The sequence below is a fragment of the Ischnura elegans genome, chromosome 12, assembly GCF_921293095.1.
Source record: "Ischnura elegans chromosome 12, ioIscEleg1.1, whole genome shotgun sequence".
In the NCBI taxonomy this organism is placed as follows: Eukaryota; Metazoa; Arthropoda; class Insecta; order Odonata; family Coenagrionidae; genus Ischnura; species Ischnura elegans.
Genome location: NC_060257.1, coordinates 30,753,570 through 30,775,316, shown reverse-complemented (window position 1 = coordinate 30,775,316; position 21,747 = coordinate 30,753,570). Strand labels below are relative to the sequence as shown.

The 21,747-nt window shown below is 35.6% G+C and overlaps 1 protein-coding gene across 4 annotated transcripts in view; it reads left to right on the top strand.

Moving 5' to 3' along the window:
• The window catches only part of LOC124168770 (equilibrative nucleoside transporter 4), a 74,551-nt gene that overhangs the window by 16,982 nt on the left and 35,822 nt on the right, over positions 1–21,747 (top strand). For 2 of the 4 annotated variants that reach the window (XR_006866981.1, XR_006866980.1), the window contains exons 7-10: positions 688–982; positions 1,519–1,706; positions 4,028–4,268; positions 17,008–17,212. Coding sequence is in view for 2 of the 4 variants with exons in the window: in XM_046547060.1 (XP_046403016.1) it covers positions 688–982; positions 1,519–1,706; positions 4,028–4,268; positions 4,893–5,305 (1,137 nt within the window). In the remaining 2 variants the exon portion in view is untranslated. Of the gene's footprint in view, positions 1–687; positions 983–1,518; positions 1,707–4,027; positions 4,269–4,892; positions 6,734–17,007; positions 17,213–21,747 lie in introns of those variants that run through there. The other 2 variants (XM_046547060.1, XM_046547061.1) reach the window with 1 other exon arrangement.

The window sequence follows — 21,747 nt, the reverse complement described above, 5'->3', positions numbered from 1 at the left end:
CTGTGCACCATTCTAGGGTGAAAATGGGATTTTTATGAAGTAATTTTCCATAATTTTTTCACCATCCTTTCTCTCCCCCATACATTCCCTGTGGGTTGGGGATGCCTCGGGCTAAATAGTATAGGTTTGTGCAAGGCACAACTGTACCAAATTTCATGCTTTCTGAATGAAATTAGACGTTCTTAGTAGTCTTGCTATGATTAGTTGAGTATTGACGATTGATGAGTGCCAACTGTGCCATCTAGCTGTGGCATTTGTCCACGACGACATCAAAGGCTGACAAAATTTACCTATTCAGTTTCCAGTCCTTGGCTCTAAGTCTATGGCTGTGGCATAGGTACTCTGAATATAACCCAACAAGCATGTAGTGTTGCTTATTTACAGGAGAAAAAAGGTGAAAATAGTGTTTAACTTCTAAATATTTGCCGTTACTTGTGAGGTACTTTAATTCTTGTTTTTTTTTCGTATGTACCATCTCTTTTTTTCCTTTTTCTGCTGTTTTTGCTTACTTAATTCTTTCCTTCAAATTTATTAAATTTAATTAAAATTTATACCTATGTATTTGATTTGATGAATGATGCAATGTGATTTTGTTTGTGTGCCTCTGCTGTTGTGTATTTTGGACCTGAAAATTATTGTAATTACTCTAGTGATTTGAACAAAATACTCCCTTGTTCTTGCAATCAGATGGACCCTCTGGAAGGGGATGGAGGCAATGGCAAGGGGGAATATGGAGTACTCAAACTCCACCAAAGTCCTCCCATGATGGACACAGACAGCGGCAATGCCTCCTCATCAGCTTTCAGCTTTGCAAATCCTGTGTATGAGCCAAGGGGTCCCAGCACGGGCTCTACAGGAACAACGTATAAAGTGGAGGAGGTGGTGGTCAGAATGAGACCTCTTTATGGAACAGGAGGTACTTCAGGGTCTGGGTCATCAAGCAGCAGCTACAGGAACGTTAAGGCTTGGGGTGGAATCAAAAGTAAGTCTCTAAGTCATCTCCAACTCTTTTACATCTTTTGACCCGACTTTTCTCCCTCTGACAGATTTTTTTTATTCGGGCATTCCACTTCACTGTTGTTTTTCCTAACCAACAAAATATTGATCTTCCAAAATAAAAAGCCCAATATAGGGTGTGTCATGAAATTTAATATTTAATTATTTATTGATTATGATGGAGGCTCTGGGTGGGCCCCATCTGCTGGCATCAGACAGCATCTGCCGAAGGATGGGAACCAAATACCATGAACATGGGAAACAAGTACCAAAGGAGTGCCAACAATCATTTTGTGATATTTAATATGTAAAATTACATGCAAACTGCTGCTACAGGTTGCATTTTTTGATATTATTCCAATGTGAAATACATAATACTATGTATTACAAAAGTTAAGTGGCTAGTAAAAGTGAATGTGGGAATTGTGGGGATGTATCCTTCATCTTAATAAATATTTTATGTATGAGAAATTGTTGTGATGTGTCATGTGGGATAATGAGTGAAAACTTGACTTCTTTCAGAGGGGCTGAAAGCCAGATGGCAAGTGAGCCGCCAAATTTGGCCTTACATGGTGTCCATAGCCCTCGCGTACTTTGTCACCTTATGTTTGTATCCTGGAATCATCTCAGAAGTCACAAGTTGCCGGTTTGGATCATGGATGCCTGTCCTCCTAATGGCAATATTCAATGCTGCAGATTTGATTGGCAAGGTGAGTTGCCAACTTATGGGCTTCAACAATTTTCTATTATTTTTGACAGTGAGGGGCTGTCCGTTAATTAAGTGAGGTGATTTTGGAGATTTTTGGAGCTCCCTCGTTAGCGAGATATTGTGAGATTTTGCTCAACCCTATACCCCTCCCTCTAATCTCACGTGAGATTGTTCAAAATGCATATTTTTAGTGTAAATATGTGAATCTATGCTTCATTGCTTTGGATATATGTATGATAAAAAACAATTTGTTTAATTATTTTCATTTAATATTAGTGTAGACTAGTATGTAAGATTTTTTTCACTGTTTCTTTAATAGGGTAGTTTCCTTCATCAAAGAAAACGAAAGGCATTGATTACGATTCGTTGCCTACCATTAGTGTATTCATAATATACATATTATTTGGTTTTAGAAATCCTAGTTAAGACGAATGTTAATGGTCAATTTTAACCTCATTTGAAAAAGGCGGGGATCGGTTTGGTGTGGTGGCTAGAGTGTTGGCTTCCCACCCCGTGGGCCCGGGTTCAAATCCCGGTGGCGGCAAAGAATTTTCGGAGACTCACCGATCCCTGCTTGAATGTTGTGTGGAGAACATTTCAAGTGCAACACTTTGTCCGTCGGATAGGACGTTAAGCCGTGGTCCCCTTGGTGCCTTTCGCTAAGAGCAGGCTAATGCCGACGCCGGGTTTCTCTTCACCCTTAGCCTCTTACCTACCCTTGCCTCATGGTGCAAATGACGTAAGCTGTCGGTCGCCTCCTCCAAATACCATACTAGTTGAAAAAGGCCAGCTTGGGGGCCATGCGATGCCACTCCACGTGACGTCACAGGGACCTAGTTTCTATACGAGTAGTCAGGAGTTTTACATCGTCTGAGATTACCAATGCATGAGGCACAGAGCTCAGAGAAACATCTCTTAATAATCACCTATTAAAATTGCATATGGCAGGAAAGTTTCCTTCATTTGATAGGGTATTAATAATCCTTATTTAAGCCAAGCTAGCAGCTTGCATAATAGCGGCGCTCATAGCCTCACACCAAGGTGGCCTTAAACGGCGGCAGCCAGAACCAGAATGACGTCATGTGGGCTTTTCCCAGCATTCATACTTAGCCGTCACGTTTTCGTGTGCTTGAAAATTTTCACTTTTCATTTAATTGCAAAAAATAGATATCGTCATTTAAAAATCTGAAAGCGTGAAATACGTACTCCAGGAGTAATAATCTTTCGATTTAGGCAATAAAAAGAAAATAGGAAACCACCCTATTATGTGATACTTGCCAGGACCCCCCTCTCCCATACGTTAGATTGGAAGAGAATAGGCTTGACCCCCTCACCCCTAAACGCCTCACATAATTAATGGATGCTTGCTGATGGAGTTTTAAAGGTTTTTAACACCCATATTTATACATATTTGTCCTATTTTGAAACCATAGCCGACTTCTTGAGTCATGTTGTCTTTACGAAAGATCTGGTACATTAAGGTTATCCTAGTTTTGCACTGGAAGAAGTCTCAGTCTGTGTCATAGACTGATTGGCACCATGCTAGGTTAATCGACGCTGTTGCAGTGCTGGGCAGAAATTTCGATGCTAACTGTGTTCTCTAGAAATATGGTTAGTCAGCTAGAAGTTTGGAAAGGAGTACCAATGATCATTTTGCAATATTTCATGTGCAAAATTACATGCAAACTGCAACTGCAAGTTGTAATTGCAGATTTTATTCCAATATGAAATAGTACTGTTACAAAAGTTGAGCAGCAAATGTAGGTGAATGTGGGAATCGTTGGGATTTATCCTTCATCTTCAGATATAACAGCACTTGATGTAGTGAGCATTTTCCCGGGGATTATCAGCTCTTCCGCTGTATTTCAAGACATTTATGGAGGAGATGAACTGAACTGAAACGATTACCTCAAGAACATTAAACTTTTTTAGTGACTTTGCACACTATTATGAATTTGAATAATTCAAACTTGATAAAACATTTTAGCAACTTTTAGTGCAATTATAAAAAAATGTCATTTATGGCCGAATGTAGATTTTTGCAAAGAAATTAACATTTAGAGTGATAATCAATTATGTACCACCAAATTTTCAAAGCTATATATTCGTGGCAACATTTTTATATCTTCCTTGATCATAGAATATCATAAACACTTCATTATTCAGCATATTCAAGTATTCAACTATTTAAGTTGCCCATCCCTATTATGTACTTGGTTACTAATTCTTTTTGACTTGGGTTGCGATTCCAGTTCTTTGCCCAACCACAGTTATATTCAAGAACAAAATTATCCCTAACTTGTTCCAATAATCCACCGTTAGGTCCTCGCGTCAGCTCCTGGTGAGTGGACAAGAGGTCAATTGGTGTGGCTGTCTGTTTCCCGATTGGCATTGGTGCCGTGTCTGCTTGCCTGTACGGCTCCTAGAGCAAATCCTCTGCTGCCTGGAGATGCACCACCCCTCTTAATATCAGCTGCTCTTGGACTCTCAAATGGATTGCTAGGCAGTCTTCCCATAATCTTAGCTCCTCAGAGAGTTCCAGCCGAAAGGAGAGAGCTCACTGGTAAGTTTATGCGATTTGGTTGGTGTTATGTGGTAGTAGACTGTCACTATGATGCCTTCTGTTATTATTCTCCTTGGTACTTATTTAAAAGTGCTCTAATTTCATGAGCAAAATTTTATATGATCCAATATAATTTTTAAATAATAGTGAAATCTTCTTGGGCTGTCCACCGGGTAAGTTGTTTGTAGGCCGACATTTTGATGGCTGCCTTTGCCATTGTCTTTAGGGCATGGAAACATCGGCCTACAAGCAACTCACTGTGAAACTCGAGAAGATTTCAACACTTTTGAATTTTTCAGTTGAGCATTAATGTTCGTATCTCTGAAAGTTTGGAAGTTGAGGACCTACTGTATTAACTGCCAATTATATCCATTTTAATTTTGAAATTCTTTTATAACTAATAAAATACACGTTTAAAGGCTAATTGGATGATATTTTAACCATTTTCTTAAATAAATTACCAGCCCTGAGGAAGACAAAGTTCTCAAAACATTGGGGAGGATTAAAATGTATATTATAACTGAGTAACTCTCAAGAAACATAAAATAAAATTGGAGTGGTTAGGGGTGAAGAGATGATTAGTTAATTAATCATTGTTTCTGCTTCTCCATTTATTAAATGAAGGTAACATAATGACTCTATCGTACAACATTGGACTCACGACGGGCTCATCGGTGGCATATCTGCTTGATGCAATGCTGGGGAAACCCATTCCAGACCCTTGTAGTCCAAACTACAGTTTCCCCCTGATGCCATTCACAATCCCACCCGTGATATCACCGGCTACATCCACCATTGGCCCAATGTTAATGTCTTCCGTCCCCACTGTCAACTCGACAACACCATCGTTGGCCTCTGAGCTGACCACTGCAGCCGTCTCCTCCGCCATCTCTCTACTCTTCAACACTACCACTACTGCCGCAGGTACACTATCTAAAGTCTTGTCGACAGTTGCGCAACCAGACGTAAGGCTTGGACTCTTGGGAAATGCAACGGTGGAAGCAACTGCTAACTCAACAGTCCCATACTTCTTGTAACTCTTTGTCGTTCTAAGTTATGGTTGCTTATAATCGGACCTGGTTCTTGCATGAAAAGGCACACCCAAATAATTAATGAATCACCCGCTTTGGATTCTAAAGTTTTTTTTTTGCAATCAAAGTGTAGAAAAGAGGGGTAGTTTGATGAATAAAATGGGTATTGATGATAATGAGAAACTAAACTGACTGATTTGTTGAGGGATTTATGAAATGAGAGTTCCGTTAATGGTGGAATGTGAGGAATATGTGTAGCATCATTCAATTCATTATTATGAGGAGTAATTGTTGGTCAGTCTATTTGTTGTGTTTATAGATGAATTTTATAAAACTCTTCCTTGAAGGTTTTTTTATGCAAAAAAATGCTTGTTTTATAATTTAAAAGTCTTGTTGGCTTCACCACAGCAATTTCAATAGTTTGGCAATTTAGGTATGCAAAGTGTATCAGTTATTGGCATTTCCACTTTTCTCTTTGTTAAATATTCTGTGATAACTCCCACAGCCATTCTGAAAGAGACTTTTTAATAACTTATTATTTATCCTTCACTATGATGGAATACATTTTATAGTTGCTCTCTGACAAAGTAATTGGGGTGCAAAAGAAAATTTCAACAATATTCCCTTAGGTAACTTAATGTAAAGTCAAATTTTGTGCCGATGTGATTACGAAAAATGCATAGTAATTAAATTAAGTGCATTTCTTCTCCTCATTAAAAGAAGTGTTGCATATTTTGCTGAAGCATATGCCTCAACTATCAATTAAATAGTGAAGGAAATATGATAATTTATAAATATTATGTGTGTATATTTTTAAGTGAGTGTCTTTCTTGATATTGTTTCTTTATGCAATTTTTTAATGTTCAGCAATGTCTCACCAAATGTTTACAATGAATACATGCATACATATACATTTTATTTCACTCAGGATTTATTATATTGTATCATGGAAACTGCAGTGCAACTCAGAATGTTTTGTTAATTTTTATATAATCAGGCTGTGTAGATAATTGTTACTAATTTAATTGTTGATATGGTTGTTAGAGGATGGAAAAATATAGTTATTTAGGGGTGGGTTCTTAATCTTGATTTGAATAAGGTGATTGGGCAATGTGTATGTGAATTACTGTTGACACAGTTATTTGGCCCAGAAATTGCTTGTTGATATTGTTGGTAAATATTTGATTCTATTCCTCGGAGAAAGAGTTGTTTCATCCATTTGAGAAAGGATGGGAGTTGATTATTGGCTGCTTCTTCTAAGTCATGGCTTGACAGCTATATATATTGAGATACTGATAAATTGACTGATCCTAAAGATAAATTATCCAGTATTGTACAGAGTAGTGGAGTAAATGTTTGTTAGTAAAATTATAAGAAAAATGCTTATCTTTTGTGATTTGTAATTTAAAAAGGTAATTACATTGTGAAAGTCTATTTTGTCAGAAATATGTCCCAAATGATAACTTATAGGTGCTGATGTTCATGCATATTTAATTGGTTGTCGATAGTGAATGGGCAAATTGATATTGCTCTGTGTGTACTTCATACGCCATTTGAACTACATACCTGCATATTTAGACCTCCAAAATTTGTTGAAATGGTTACAAACACATAATTTATCCCTTTGAGATCTTTTACAGGTAGTATTTCAATGGGGAGGAATGAGGAGATAGAATTCAGTTTTTTATGTACAAGTGTTATTTTATTATGAGCTACTTTTTCAGCTATCATTCATAATTGATTGATATAGAAAAGCAAGGCTGAATAGATGATTTACAAATGGGGTGCTATGGTCTGAATGTGGCTAATTATTTTTTTATTTGAATTCAAATTAGAAAACTTACCTTACAGTATTTCTAAGAGATTTTCGATTTTTATCAAGTTCCTTAACGAGTTTCGAGTATTCGTTTCGCCATTCAAATTTAAGATGATTTGAGAAAAAAATTAAGAAGGTATTTCATGCAGAATTTATGGCTAGATGTACTGTATTTAATTTATATTGCTCACATATTTATGATCATGGTTAACTTATAAGTGTACCTGTATCTGTACTGTAATAACGGCAGGTAATCCAAAGAAAATTCTGATTGTCCTTTTCAGCTCTTTAACAATGATGGTGCTCATCCTTTTGAATCTTTTTACAAAATACAATAATAATCCCTTTTTCAGATGAATTCTTGTCTTGGCTTCTCAAGCCTGCTATAGCTAACGTCAAATGCGAACGCTTTGTAGCAATTAGGTAATTTTTTCAATTTCTGAGGAGATTGAGATTATAAGTACTGAATGGATTTTATGTCTACCCCACCAACTTGCTTACATCAGAAAAACATTGGTATAGTGTTATTTTGGCTAATAGAGGTTACTTTCCTTTTAATTTCCAACCACCCTAACGGGAATGTTAGAAATCCGCATCTATTGGTTTTAGAGAGAAACAGAAAAGTCACATTTCCTACTAATGATTTAAGGTTTTCACATTAAATTAAATGTAAAAATGTCTTCAAAGCGCTGCATTGAACAAAATACTTTGCATGTAGTCGCGCGCGTGGGTGGAAAGTTATAACCTACTCTGAGGTTTGCCTCGGAAGAAGATGGCTTGGAGTTGTAACTGGTATTATACCTGATTGGCAGTAAGGATTTCTGGGTTTGAATCCTGGCTAAGCCAAATTATTCTTTAATGGTGAATTTCCTCCCCGGTGTTTATATAAAAACGTCACTTGAATTTCATGCTATGTAATAGCATCGATGTTTCGAAAAATGATTTTTTTTAGCGGTAGAGCTTTCTCGGCTCTTGCACCAGGCCTTTTCCTCCATATCTCCTTCCAACATTTCAACAAGCAACTCACCCAATGTCCTCTGGGATTCTGGAATTCAATGCCATTTTGTCCATGCCTTGGGGTATTTATACGAATATCCGTGGTTGAGAGCGGTTGCATTCTCAGTGGCTCCTGATTGGCTGCCAGTCCCCTTGAATTTTAAGGTGGTCCCATAAATAGCCAATATTGTCGCTGCAGGCCCCAAGGCAAGGATGAAATGGCATTGGATTCCTGAATCCCTGAAGATGATGGGCGAGATGCTTGTGGAAACGTTGGAAGGAGATATGGAGGACATTACCCAGTGCTAGACCCAAGAAATCTTTGCTGTTATTTTTTGCCAGGCAAGAACCAGGAATTACATGACTTTTTTCATCATTAATGAAAAGTGTTTGCCTCAATTTCTATGTCAGGATTGACAATGACCCTGAGTAAAGATTTGTAATTCTATTTCAAAGCATTACCCCATACGAATCCTAAGAAAATTTTTTATCCCCAAAGCTTTGAGAACTCATGGGGAGGATCATTTGAGGCTTCGTTTTTAAGAGATGTGGTTATAATGCAAAATTGGAAAATCAAGTCTGATCCTACTGAATCCATTAATTTGATTTTCAAATTAGTTGAGTGGGCTCTATTAACTTCTGTCAGAGAAATTACTACTTAATTTAAGATATGGTAGACTCTTGCTTTATGATGGGTTTGACTTGCACGCAAGTGAATTTAGCACTATCTGAGCTGACATTGCAAGCTCTTTTTAAAATGTCAAATTTTGGTGATATTTTTTCCATTTCACAATTTGTCATAATTTATGTAATATTGCATATTTTTTTTGCAAAAAATTTTTTGATATGGCTACATTTACATGAGTTGATGCCAGTCAAGCTGATTCCTTGTCCGAAAATTATCCAAATTCAACATGTGATGGCATTTGCTTAATGATTGGTTTTCCGCAACAGATAAATATCGCTAAGCTAGGGTCTACTCTATATGGCTGAGTAACAAGTGACTGAAATAGGGAAATCATGAAGAAAGATGTACTGTTTAAAACTTTACTAATGAAGGGAGTTTTAGATTTCATGAAAGTGAATATTAGAGTATGGCAAATGGAATCAATGTAAAAAAGGAACAAGAATCTGCATTTGATCAAGTTTTGAATTTGATTCATCACTTGTTTCTCATGAATTTAGTGGAGATGATCAAACTTAATTTTGTTCTTTCATTTTGCGGATATTCCCTCTACTATAAATGTGAAAATTCTGCTCATGTGAGTTCAAATGATATCAGCTGAGGAGAACTGGAAGAAATCACTTATAAAACCAGAGTTAGATCAAGAAAGAATGTAAAAGTCAAGGATTTTGTATTTGGAATTGATGAAAAGAGAATCAGGAATTATTGAATTTTGAAATTGTTTAATTTTAACTCTTCACCAGAATATGAGATCATCTTTGGTTAGAGTTAGCCACTCACAGCTTCTGGGGCACTGTATACGATCAAAAAGAGAAAAGCATTCCTATTAAGGGTTATCTGCTGGCACGTTTGCAAGCACAAAGATTTACTTTAGTGACTTTCATGATGTTTTATGTGGAGTAGGTGAAGTCATTTTTATTTCAAAGTGATCATATCATTATTTCCTGTCAGTTCAGTTATTCTAATTCAAAATGCTGATGTGACAATTGCAGTTTACATTTAGTTTGTTATGTGATTAATTTCTATGATAATGTGCGATTAGGAAAAATATTCCTTAACAAGGGTCAAATTATTTTTTTGAATGCAATTGTAGTGCATCGATTAATTGGCCTTGTCGCTGATTAACCCCTTTGGAGGTAATGAAGGTTTTATTTTTAACCGAGGTGTTTATTCAGCATGAAGACCTATTCTATTTCATTCAATGGTTCAATTTTGATAGAAGCCTTAATTGTATTTTAACCAATCCTTAGGTCAGTTATCTTTCATTTGTCTCTAAAATTGACATTATTTATATTTTTCATCCTGCTTTTACTAACCATGGTTCTTTCATCTCATACGCATATATTTAGTAAAGATGGCTGAGTTATTCCCAAACCAAATAATGTGGTGGGATTAAAATACTGTACCTGTTAAATAGTTTACATTTTTGTCGAGGGCATAATTTCAATGCAATCCTTCAGTTTATTTGATCCAAATGTAAAAATAAAATTAGCCTGAGGGACATTCAAATTTGTTTTAATCTATTTTATTTGGAAGTTATTCTCTCGTTTCTCTGACATTAGTGTGGTGGTGGAGTACCTATAGTTAAAAATTGTTTGTGGTCCTGTTAATCAACATCAAATTAATTAGGTACTTTAATTCAGCAGTTCATAGTCTTTCGCTCAATAAGTGCAATGCACATGCTCACTGCATCTTTATGTAAGTAATTATACTTCATCTTGCAATTTTTTAAATATCAATTAGGACTTAAATTTGAATATTTAGAATTCGTATTTCATCATCATAGTGTGGAATCTTATGCAAATATTTAAGTTGTGATTTATAGAAAAAGCTACTCAACGGCTTACTATCGTATTTTGTGGTACAAATCAATCGGCGCTCAAAATGTGGTCCATTTTTTTTTAGGTTTTTTTTGCGAATTTTTCCTACAGCAGTTTTTGCAATGGGACTCATGACATATGCATGATATGTTTTATATATTGCAAGAGGCTATCTTTAAAAAAGTTATCCTTTGAGACTATGGAAATGGTTTGTGAGAAGGTGAAATTAAAGGAAATCTTGGTGCCAGACACGAAGCCATGGACTATAGGGACTGCAGCCCCATCAAATTTTTTTCTGTAGCAGTGACTGCCTACTATACATCCTCTTAGGAACAACCAGCCCAGGGAAACCTATCCTGTACTTTGTCTTAGCAGTTAAAAGTCTGAACTAAGATGAGGTTCTCTGATTTGAAATTTTCTTAAAACCTGATAATATTATTATAACTATTACTGTAAGTAGTGCGATAGTTATAACTACTACTGCCAGTGCTCTTAAAGTTTGAAATTTATTAGAAAAATCAGGTGAATTTAGCTAACAAATGTCTATGGAGACCACGTCATAATAACTATGGCCACGTCAGTAAAAATCAACAATGACTTTGGATATCTGCATAACCTTGACAAAACTTATATGTTATTTAATGAAATTATGATTTTCAGTTGCATGGACATTCAAAATAGTGACCGGTACAGGCCCATATACCACCCAAGCAGCCCTTTCTGGCTGCATGCCTACTAGGTGCCTTTGTGTTTTCTCATGTTAACACTGTACTGTATTTACGTTAACCATTTCGAAAAGAAATTGACTTGATGGAATTTGATCACCTCTTTTCTCTAAAAATTTTTAATTGAACATGCTTGAAAAGGCATTCATTATGTTAAGTAACTATAGAGCTCATTGAATTTTAGTTTCATTCACTGCAGAAGTGACGTAAATAAGGTTTGTCTGCATAAACCAGGAAAAATCTATGGAACTAATTGTAATTTAGACATGAACTGATGTGGATTAAAGCCTGCAATACCTACGTTCCTTCATTACATCTTACTTCATTCGCAATACCTTCATTAATTGTAAGTGTTGATACAATGACTCTTAATGGTACCTTTTATAATCTTGTCCTCAGACCTTATCAAGAAAGCTGTAATGTGTATCACATCATGTATTTATCATGGCTATTACTCAAAGAATTTTATGTGATGCTTTGAATCTGAAGGCAAATTGTTAAAATAAAATTATCATTTTGACTTCTGTATAAGTATTATCTTGGAGTATTTTAGCGCACTCCATGTGAACTACCTTAATTGTTAGATTACTTGAAATATTCATAATAATGATTGAGTGATACATATAATTTTCATATTCATCCATATACATACTTGGAATTAATACATCTTTGTGTATTTTCAGTACATTTTTTGTCTCTTGGTCATATGTTTCATGTAATATTTTGCAAAGACCCCATTTCCTATTTCCTTAGACTCATTCTCTACCATATAGGCAGGTAAATTGTAGGTGTAAAGTCACTAAGATTGAAGTAATTCATATCAATATTTGGCTATAGTATCATAAGGTAAGAATTTGGATAATGAGAGAAGAATTTTTGCTGTTTGCTATGCCGTTATTAATGCATAAAGTGTGGGTGAATATTTTTTTAGTATGCCTTTGTGAACATCATAAGAATGAATATCAGCATTAATGTATAAAAAATTGTTTTCTCAATGACAGTATTCATATTCACTATACTAGTCATTTATGAGAAAGAGGTTAAGTTTTGTGTAATTAACATTTTTCCTGTTCACATTGAGTTTGCAGCAGTTATTTATCTTAGCATTTAAGGCATGGAAAGTACATGTTAGCATAGGAGAAGTTAAGAAATGTGGTAATCCATTGGGAAAATCCAAAGGGGAATCTAAGGTTGACATATTGAAGTGGTTGATTTATTATCACAATTTTCTCATAATAATTATTTTATGTACTTCTTATTTTTTTCACAGAATTATTCTCTCTAAAAGTCATATACCAATTTGCAAATTCAAAATTGATCACTATTTACTTGATGATGCTAACTACACATGTGCATAATTCTATATCCCAGTGAGAAATGGATCATCGAATCTACGTCGAATCTTCGTCAATTCGACGACTATAGATCGATTTGTGGTTGATGTCGATTTTATTTGTTCAATCGACGATTTTTCGACGTGTTATTCTCATTGGTCAGCGGGGTCAGCGTGTTGATTGGCTGAGGGGGGACAAAGTGATGTTGTGACAAAGTCTTAAAATTAACGGTGAGACTATTAAAATATAGGTGACACAAATAATAAAGCTAAAATTAAATAATTATTTTATTAATTCATACACATTACTCTTAATCTCGGAGAACAATCTTTGATTCCTTTGCATTCTGTAACTTTACCGGAAGTGCATGACGTTGAAGCTTGAAGGCAGTCTCCAACAGTCTCTACTAATTTTTGGACTCTGTCGATCTGATAAGCCGGTTGAACCGTGGGAAACCTGTGTCGGTTGCTGTCGTTGTTTCGTGTCGTGTCATTTCGATACCTTTAGCCTCGCATCATAGATATCAACATCTCACGTTTTTTCTCAAGGGTTTATGATTATTATTGAAGATAAATACGAAGGACTTGAGATTACAATTCACCATAATAAATTTGAAACAGTCTAATTATTTCAGCCTTCATTTGTTTAGACAATGCGTGCTCGAGTGAAATCCATTGTTGGGGCAGCAATAGATGCTCTTTATTAGCCGAAAAGATGCATATTTCCGTAATTATTATTAGGAATCGCAGGTAAGCAGACGGTATCACGTCGACATAGAAAACACGTCGATGACATCGACATCGAAAACACGTTGATGACGTCGACGTCGAAAACACGTCGATTTTCGGACCATATAGATATCGATCGATGTGTTGCCATCGACGTTTTATCGATGACTACTTCGGCGTCGAATCGACGGCGATTCGATAACTCATTTCTCACTGGGTAGTATGACTTATGCAAAGACACTCAGCACATGTAACCTTATTACTTTACACATCTTTGCATTGATTTTGCATTATTTTTAAGGAGCAAATGGGCCAAAATACATTCTTAGAGATCTTCCATGTCACCACTAATTCTGTGCATCCTAGATTGTCATTGTATCGATTTCATGTGTATTTGGAACTGACTCAATATTGATATTGTGACAGCACTTAAGTACAAAGTAATGGTTTTTTAGGTCTTTTTAATCAGGTGAGATGAGTGTTGTAAAGGTGAAACAAAATTGATGGCTGCATTTTGAGATTTAAGTATTTGTTTACATTTTCACTAATATTTCATCATACTGAGCAATTTAAATTGAGAAAATTTATGTTTTCCCGCTCAATATCCTGTTTTATCGAGGAAAGCCAGCAGAATGAAGACTCCAGGCTGTGAATGTTAGATTCTGTCCATCATTTTACGTATTTAGCTGTAATGAATTCTTGGTTTCCAGTTCTTGTGGAGTTTATGACTTTCATTGGAGTGCTAAAATAATATTGTCTCATAAGCAGAGATGGAAAGACATAATGAGTCCAGTGATCTATAATAATGCATCTCAAGTATTATTAAAAATAGGACATTGATAGAGAAGACTGCAACAGAAAAATGGAAAGATGTAGAGCTGAAAGTTTTTCATCATTTTATTAATTTTCACTTAATATTAAGGAAGTCAACAATGGTCCGTGTATTTAGTGTAGGTTAGGGAAAAGGCTAATTATTGATTACATTTTATAAGAACCATGGCCATTCAAATAAAAAATGTGCTAATAATGATTTTTAATAAATCCCTGCCTTGAGCAAGAAACAGACTGTTCTATTATCCTTGTGTAAAATTTGTGTCCGTTGGTGTTCAAGCTTCAGTGTTTTTATTGATTATTTTTTCTTCACAGTGTTATGTTTAGATGAAATTTAATGAAATAAGGTTTATTTCTTTTATGAACAACGTACATGTGAAATAAATTTCATTGAAAAGTTCTTGGTAATCTATTATTCAATTGTCCTTCTCCATTTTGTGACTTTTTTATGTTTTTACATTATATCCTTAGTTTAAGTATGTATTTATCTTTTTATGGTCACTTATGGCAAACTATTAAATTTCGTAACTTTTTCGTGGTGGATGTAAGTACTCCCCTTCCTACTGTCGGCATCAAAATGATTTGCCGCTGTACTTTCCAAATTTTTATCTGGGCTTAGGTGCATGCTAAAGTAATGAATAATATGTGATTTTAAAGCAATTTCATTTTTAATTCAACTTTTTAAAACAATTTCATGCTCACAACTTATTGTAAAAGATGAATGCTGTCGGCTTTGTAGTTTTCCCGAGATTGAGTTACTAATTGTAAGTTCATGAAGTTGACAATGGCTAATATTATGGTGTGGGCAGTCATTTATTGCTCTGTTGTGACTACATTTTTGACTTTTTCATAAAGCAAAACATATATATATGTTGTTGAAGTTATTTCGGGTTTCCCACCGGATAAGGTTCTCCATCTCTGCCGACATTTTGATGGTCGTGTTGTCCATCATCATCAGGGCTTGATGGAATAGGGCAGGGTTTCGATGGACGACACGACCATCGAAACGTCGGCAGAGATGGAGAACCTTATCCGGTGGGAAACCCGAAATAACTTCAACAACATCATACGCCGGGAAAACCTCAGATCTTTCTTCATATACAGTGGAACTTGGTTAGTACGTTTCTGAAGGGACCACGAAAAATGAACGTACTAACCAGGAAAACGTACTAACGAGGAAAGTAAATAATAGCACCCGGGGTTATTGCAATCAGTGAAAAAGTCGTCATCATTACAATTACTATCGGTAGTTCTCATAGGATCGCCTTCCTGAACTCTTTTCACATTTAAAATCAAGAAAATGAGCGCTACCATGAAAAACAATACCATGTGAATAAAAATCGCAATTTTTCATGGACATCCCGGAGACGATTTCATGATTACGGCGTCTATCTCCCGTGATTTATCCTATATACATTTACAGAACGAGGACGAGTGAAGCTCAGACAAGCGATTTTCTTTCTCACAGCGTACTCGGAGAATATAACAACAACCCGGAGTAAGTCAACTGGTTTTTTAAACATCATAAAAATTGGGCAAAATTATATTGACTTTCAAATTACGGCAACAGCCGTAGACATTCGCTTCTGGAATGATACTCTTTCGATTGTAAAATCGATCGATATATCGACTGATGACACGCAAGATTATTAGATTACGACGTAATTACAAGAAAATTTTATATTAAACAGTTAAAATTTACTTTCAAAATTTGTCTAATGTCGTCTGCTTTCGTTCCGAGATCAAGTATTTTTAAGCTAAGCTTCGCGTGGAGATCCAGAGGATCGTCTGCTCCCGCAACAGTAGTCAAGTAAATACGCACGACGTCGAGTTTATGGAGCAGTACTGCTTTAGATAATGTGGGAATTGTCTAATACCGTTAAGACTCATTTCTTCATCATGATAACTCGTTCAATAGCAACAATTGCCCACTCACGAACTTTGTGCGCAGCAGTGGGCACTCCCAAGCGCTCCAAAGGCAACAGAAGGTGAGGAGCTCGCGGTGGGGAAAATTGGGGCTTCTTATTGGCTGCAGTTTTTCATAGAAACATTCCCGAAAAACGGCCGCATTTTATTTTTCATCACGTCACAAGAATTCAGAAATGCATTTGGATAAATTACGGTAGAAGAAAGAGATGTGGAATGAATGGAAGAATGTTAATGGCTAATAATAATCAATTAAATCATGAATTCAGACGTTTGCGACCCTTAAGAAGACACTAGAGAACGAATTGCGGGTTGCGTCACGGCAAGCAATTGAGCGTACTAACCAGGAAAGCGCAATTTTTTCAAACGTACTAACCAAATTCTTTTACCTGTATTTTGTTCGGATGGTACCGGGACCGAGGGAAATCGCCGTACTAAGGAGGAAAACGTACTAAGGAGGAACGTACTAACCAAGTTCCACTGTATATATATATGTATCAGAATTTAAAACAAAATTTGCTTTAAAATGACATATTTTTCATGCACCTAAGCGCAGATATAAATTTGCAAGGTATAGCAGCACATAATTTTGATACCGACCTTAGCCCTTGTAAAGCAGATTGGCGAGTGCCATAATGTATTTCCTTAAAATATGTAAATTTAATGTCAGCCAAGTTAATTCTCACCCAAGGAAAATAAAAGTTTATAAGATGCAATAAACCCATTAAATACTAGATAAATGTTCATTCTAAAGTGAACTTTCATAAATATCTTAAACCCTCTTGAATTTAATTCTCATATACTTAATATGTTTACATTTTTTATCCTTCATGCCCTAATAAACAAGATGGTTTGAAAATGAAGATTATTTCTTAAATTCCACGGAATAAAAAAATTATTCATCATGTGTTGGGCTTGAATCACCATCCACCAGAATTATGGAGTACATACTTCATAACCAATCAAGTTACTGAGGCTACCATGTGGATTTATGGTGACTACAGAGGACCATTCTATGTTCTGCTGCCTAGTGAATTAGCCTATTCACCCAGGTATTTATAACTAGTATAATTACCATAAGTCATTTATGTGCGTTCACAAATTCATGAATCCGTGTTCCTGACTCATACAAGTATCAAAACCCATTGCACTAACAATAAGTGGCATAAATATCGATCTTAATTTTTGGCAGGCTGGGCAGTTGTGGATCTATAGTGGGCTAAGGGGTCTATATTATTGGCCCCGTATAGGCTATAAGGGGGCTATCCCAGATAACACGGCATTTGTATTACATCAATAATACACAAAAAATACGTGCCCAAATACATATGTATAAGATGGAATACGATCGTATTACATCGGTATATTTCACGTAGAAGTGGTTCAAAAGTCCCTATAGATGTATGTATTCGTGCGTATTACAAATTGGAAATCTGAATACCCATACATGATTTATACATATGTATACAAAGGAATACAATCGTATTACGTCTGTATATTTCACGTAAAAGTGGCTCAAAAGTCCCTCAGGATGTATGTATACATGCGTATTACAAATTGGAAATCTGAATATCCTTACATGTAATATACATATGTATCTGCAGGCCCTCGTACACGAATTATACATATTGATTTTCTGACCCACATCCACTTAATATCAATATGGATCAAACGGATGAATAAATATAAGGAAACCAGAACATACAGATAATAAAACATTTATTCAAAGAGAAAAATAAAATAATACACACAAATAACAAGTGTGGCCATGAATATTGCTAACAAGCATTAAGGGCCAGCAAACAGTAGGTGAAACTTAGTTTAAAAAAATGGCACAAAGATAAATCAAGTACAAACAATGGTTTGAGTTGGAAAATAGAAAAAAATGTTAGCATGGAACAAGCGTTGTAACCCATTGCACAAGAAGAAACCTGAATTCAGGAAACCAACTCTGCACAATTAACCACTTTCTGAAAGGAGAAAAGAAGAAGTCAAGTTTAAAAGTCATGCAAAAATATATCTTTTTGTAAGATCTGAATAGGAGCTCAAGGCCTTTCAATTTGAATTCTGTGAAGTCTGTAATTTTAGTACTAATTCTGTATTCTGAATGCAAATGAAAGTTTGGCTTCTCTGCTAGGTTCCAGACATAAGTTTTAAATCTTTTCATTTACCAATTATGTCGAGGTCCCAGCTAGCACAGATTTGACATTGTCCTTTGAGAAATCATATATTTTGGGGATATGCTTTCATTTTACAAAATTAATAGCCTTTCTCTTAAGAAGAATGAGAAATATGAGAAAAGATCATATGACTACTTTTAAATATAAATTAACTAGGGAAAACGTGAATCCATTGGTATGCTTATTTAGTACATTATACTAATTTATTAGTACCATGATTTAGTATCGGATGATTCACACTGAAAAAATATAAACTTGTGATATCAAATTTTCAAACAAATAAATTTCATACATAACCGATAATTTCAGGCTTAACTTTAAGAAACCTCTCCATCATGGATAAAAAAAATTTTTTCCCTCAAACCTTACCTCGGTATTAACAATTCCACCTGGTCTTCTGGCTTTGCTTCGTCGTCTTTTCCGTAATCCATTCTCCTCTTGTCCAGGCCAAGCTATTTACATCGTCGCCTGCTGGGTAAGCGCGAAAGAGCATGAAAAGAAAATTACAATTACCTAATTAATTTGGCCCGTACGCACCTTTTTCTTACATATAATGACAAACTTTCGCATGAAAATTACGTATTTATCTTGTGTTAATAATAATGACGAAATGCACCTTGATTGACTGCATTTCAAGATGAAAGAAATATTACATTTTGCTTTAAGGGAACCGATATTACACGACCAATACTTCTTGCTCGTTAAATAATTAGAAGTAGAGGGCAAAACCGCTCGGAACCTCGAGGAATCTATTAGTGACAAGGCTACGCTGATAAGTCTAAGGTCAAAGATGTTATGACTAAAGCATAGGATAACTAGGAATGCAAGAACTACAATACAGTAGGTTGTGGTAATAAACAGCGATAAAACAACTTACACGTGAACGAAAACATTCCTTTAAACAATTTTTTCTGCTCTTAATTAAGAGAAGAAAAAATGTAACTTCAGCCGCGAAGCACGGAATTACTATACGACGCATAATCTATTAATTTATACGTACAAGATTGACATTACTATGTTTTACCATATAACTTCAATGGACACCAGTCTCCTCGATACATAACTCAACAAAAAAGGAAAACAATAGCCAAACATAAACAAAATAATTACCTCTATTGGCGCAATGTGGTCAATGTGGTAGTTGTATCCAAATATACTCAAATAACATAATTAATGTAGTCTATTTATGCGTACAATATAATAAAAGATAAATCATACCTTACCTTAATTATCCAGTGACAGGAAACTGTTGGAGCTGGCTTGCACGAATCGCAATAACGTGCGGGATTGAAGCACATTTCCAGCAAAACATAGCTTCGGTTTGAGCGCACCATCCACACGCACCGGTTATCGAGGATTAAAACACTATGTCAATTCTTCCAATACGTATAATAATACAAACAAATATAAAATTAACTATACATCAGTAGCCGGAGTTCCTCCTACAGCACGTTCTTGACGTTCTCGTAGTCTCGAACGAAATGCCGAGCTAACTGTTAACGAGATTATCACTCCCACTCACTTCCCTAGCTTGTTGCGACAGAATTGAGAATTTAATTTTTTTGTTTAAACAGTTAATTTAAAATATTGTTTAAAAAATTAAACTTCGCTTTTACTTTTGCGCTGTGCAAGAACTATTTTTTGTATTTTTCATGTATTGTGAACCATTTTCCATGTGTATATTTCGCGGATGGAAACTGAATTTTACATATGTAATACGTCTGTATTTCGCGTGCATTTACAAATTAACATAAATATGGTCGCCATACTACCCTTGCTCACATCGATCAGTATATGATTTATTTTTAAGCTTCCTGGGTATAAATTCGAATGGATGAATGATCATTGAAATGAGGAAATCTGGCGTTTGCAGTGAACATATTATTTCTGCAGAAATGTTTCTGAACATTTTACTAGACGCCACGAAAATCCACCTCTCAAAAATTACAGGAAATATACATAATGTATATTTTGTGTATTTTTGACCACATTTACATATGTATTTCCTCTGTATTCATACATATGTAAAAGTAGCAAGTGTTACACGATATTTACATTTGTATTTTTGACCACATTTACATAAGTATTCAAATTTCAAAAATACAAATGTATTTATCGTGTAACACGTACCACTTTTACATATGTATGAATACAAAGGAAATACATCCAATAATACATATGTATTACACATGTTATACATAACAAAAATAAATATGTATGTGACCCATGAAAATACAATATAAATACATTATGTATATCCAAATGTGTGCTGTTGGGGATATTGGGTTGAAACACACATCAGATCAAAATCGAAATTTTTGGAGGCCACTTCGTACGATTTAGTTACATTTTCTGATGTATTTAACTACTTTAACAAATTAAAATACAAATTAGTTCTGAACTTGGAGGCTATTTTATATGCTTTTGGTGCATTATAATCCAGTGTCAGATCCAGAGAGGGGTGATGGGAGGTTACCCCCTACTTGGTCCCCTGGGCTGGGCACCCTACCTTGAATTCATTCCAGAGGGGACCATTAATCCCTACACTGAACGTAATGTGAGTTATTAGAGGGGATTGAATTTGTTGACCAAAATCACTCAATATTAGCAGAGGATTATTGCTGAAGTACCCGGATAGGCACTTCCTCACCTCTCATCAACGAGATTAGTAATGGAGCCAAACTAGCGTTAAGAGTTGCTAATGGTAGTCCCCTCAGAAGCAAATATGAAGGCTGAATCAAACGATTATTTTTTCCATCCCTTACAAGGGACAGCTCCAGTAATGGTGGAAAAAATGACCGTTTCTGGCGATCATTTTCCGCGATGGCTTGAGGAATGGAAATACCATCCCTTTTTCTATCAATCGGTACGTATCTTTTTCCATAGCTGAAAAAGTAGCTGGCACCATCCTTCAGACAATAAGAATGTAAGGTTGCTAACAGCGATTGTGGCCCCAAGCTTAAGTTTTAATTGAATGATGGTTGTAATCACGGAAAGTGACAGAAAAGGGATGGTGGGAATAACCGCGTGATTCAGAAAATAATGGGTCGAGTAACCTCACTTTTGGTCGCTGAAAACCTATTGCTTGAGCTATCATCTATCATTCTTAGGGACAGAAAACATGATCCTGTGATTCAGGTTTAAAGGTGGAGGTCTACCTAATTTCCTCTCTCCTTATTTGATAAAGTTTTTGCTGGTTATCTAACCGTTTCTTATCCTCAGAGTCTGGCCGGGTTGACCATTTGAGCTTGAGTTTTTTTTTAAGATCCATTTTACTCAAACTCAAAACTTGTGGAAAGGAGAAGTACCGTATTTCTCCGAATATAGTCTCCCTCTGAATATAGTCCCCCCCCTAATTTTGAGGCTTCAGTTTCGGAAAAGTTAAAAAAATGTGTTTGAATATAGTC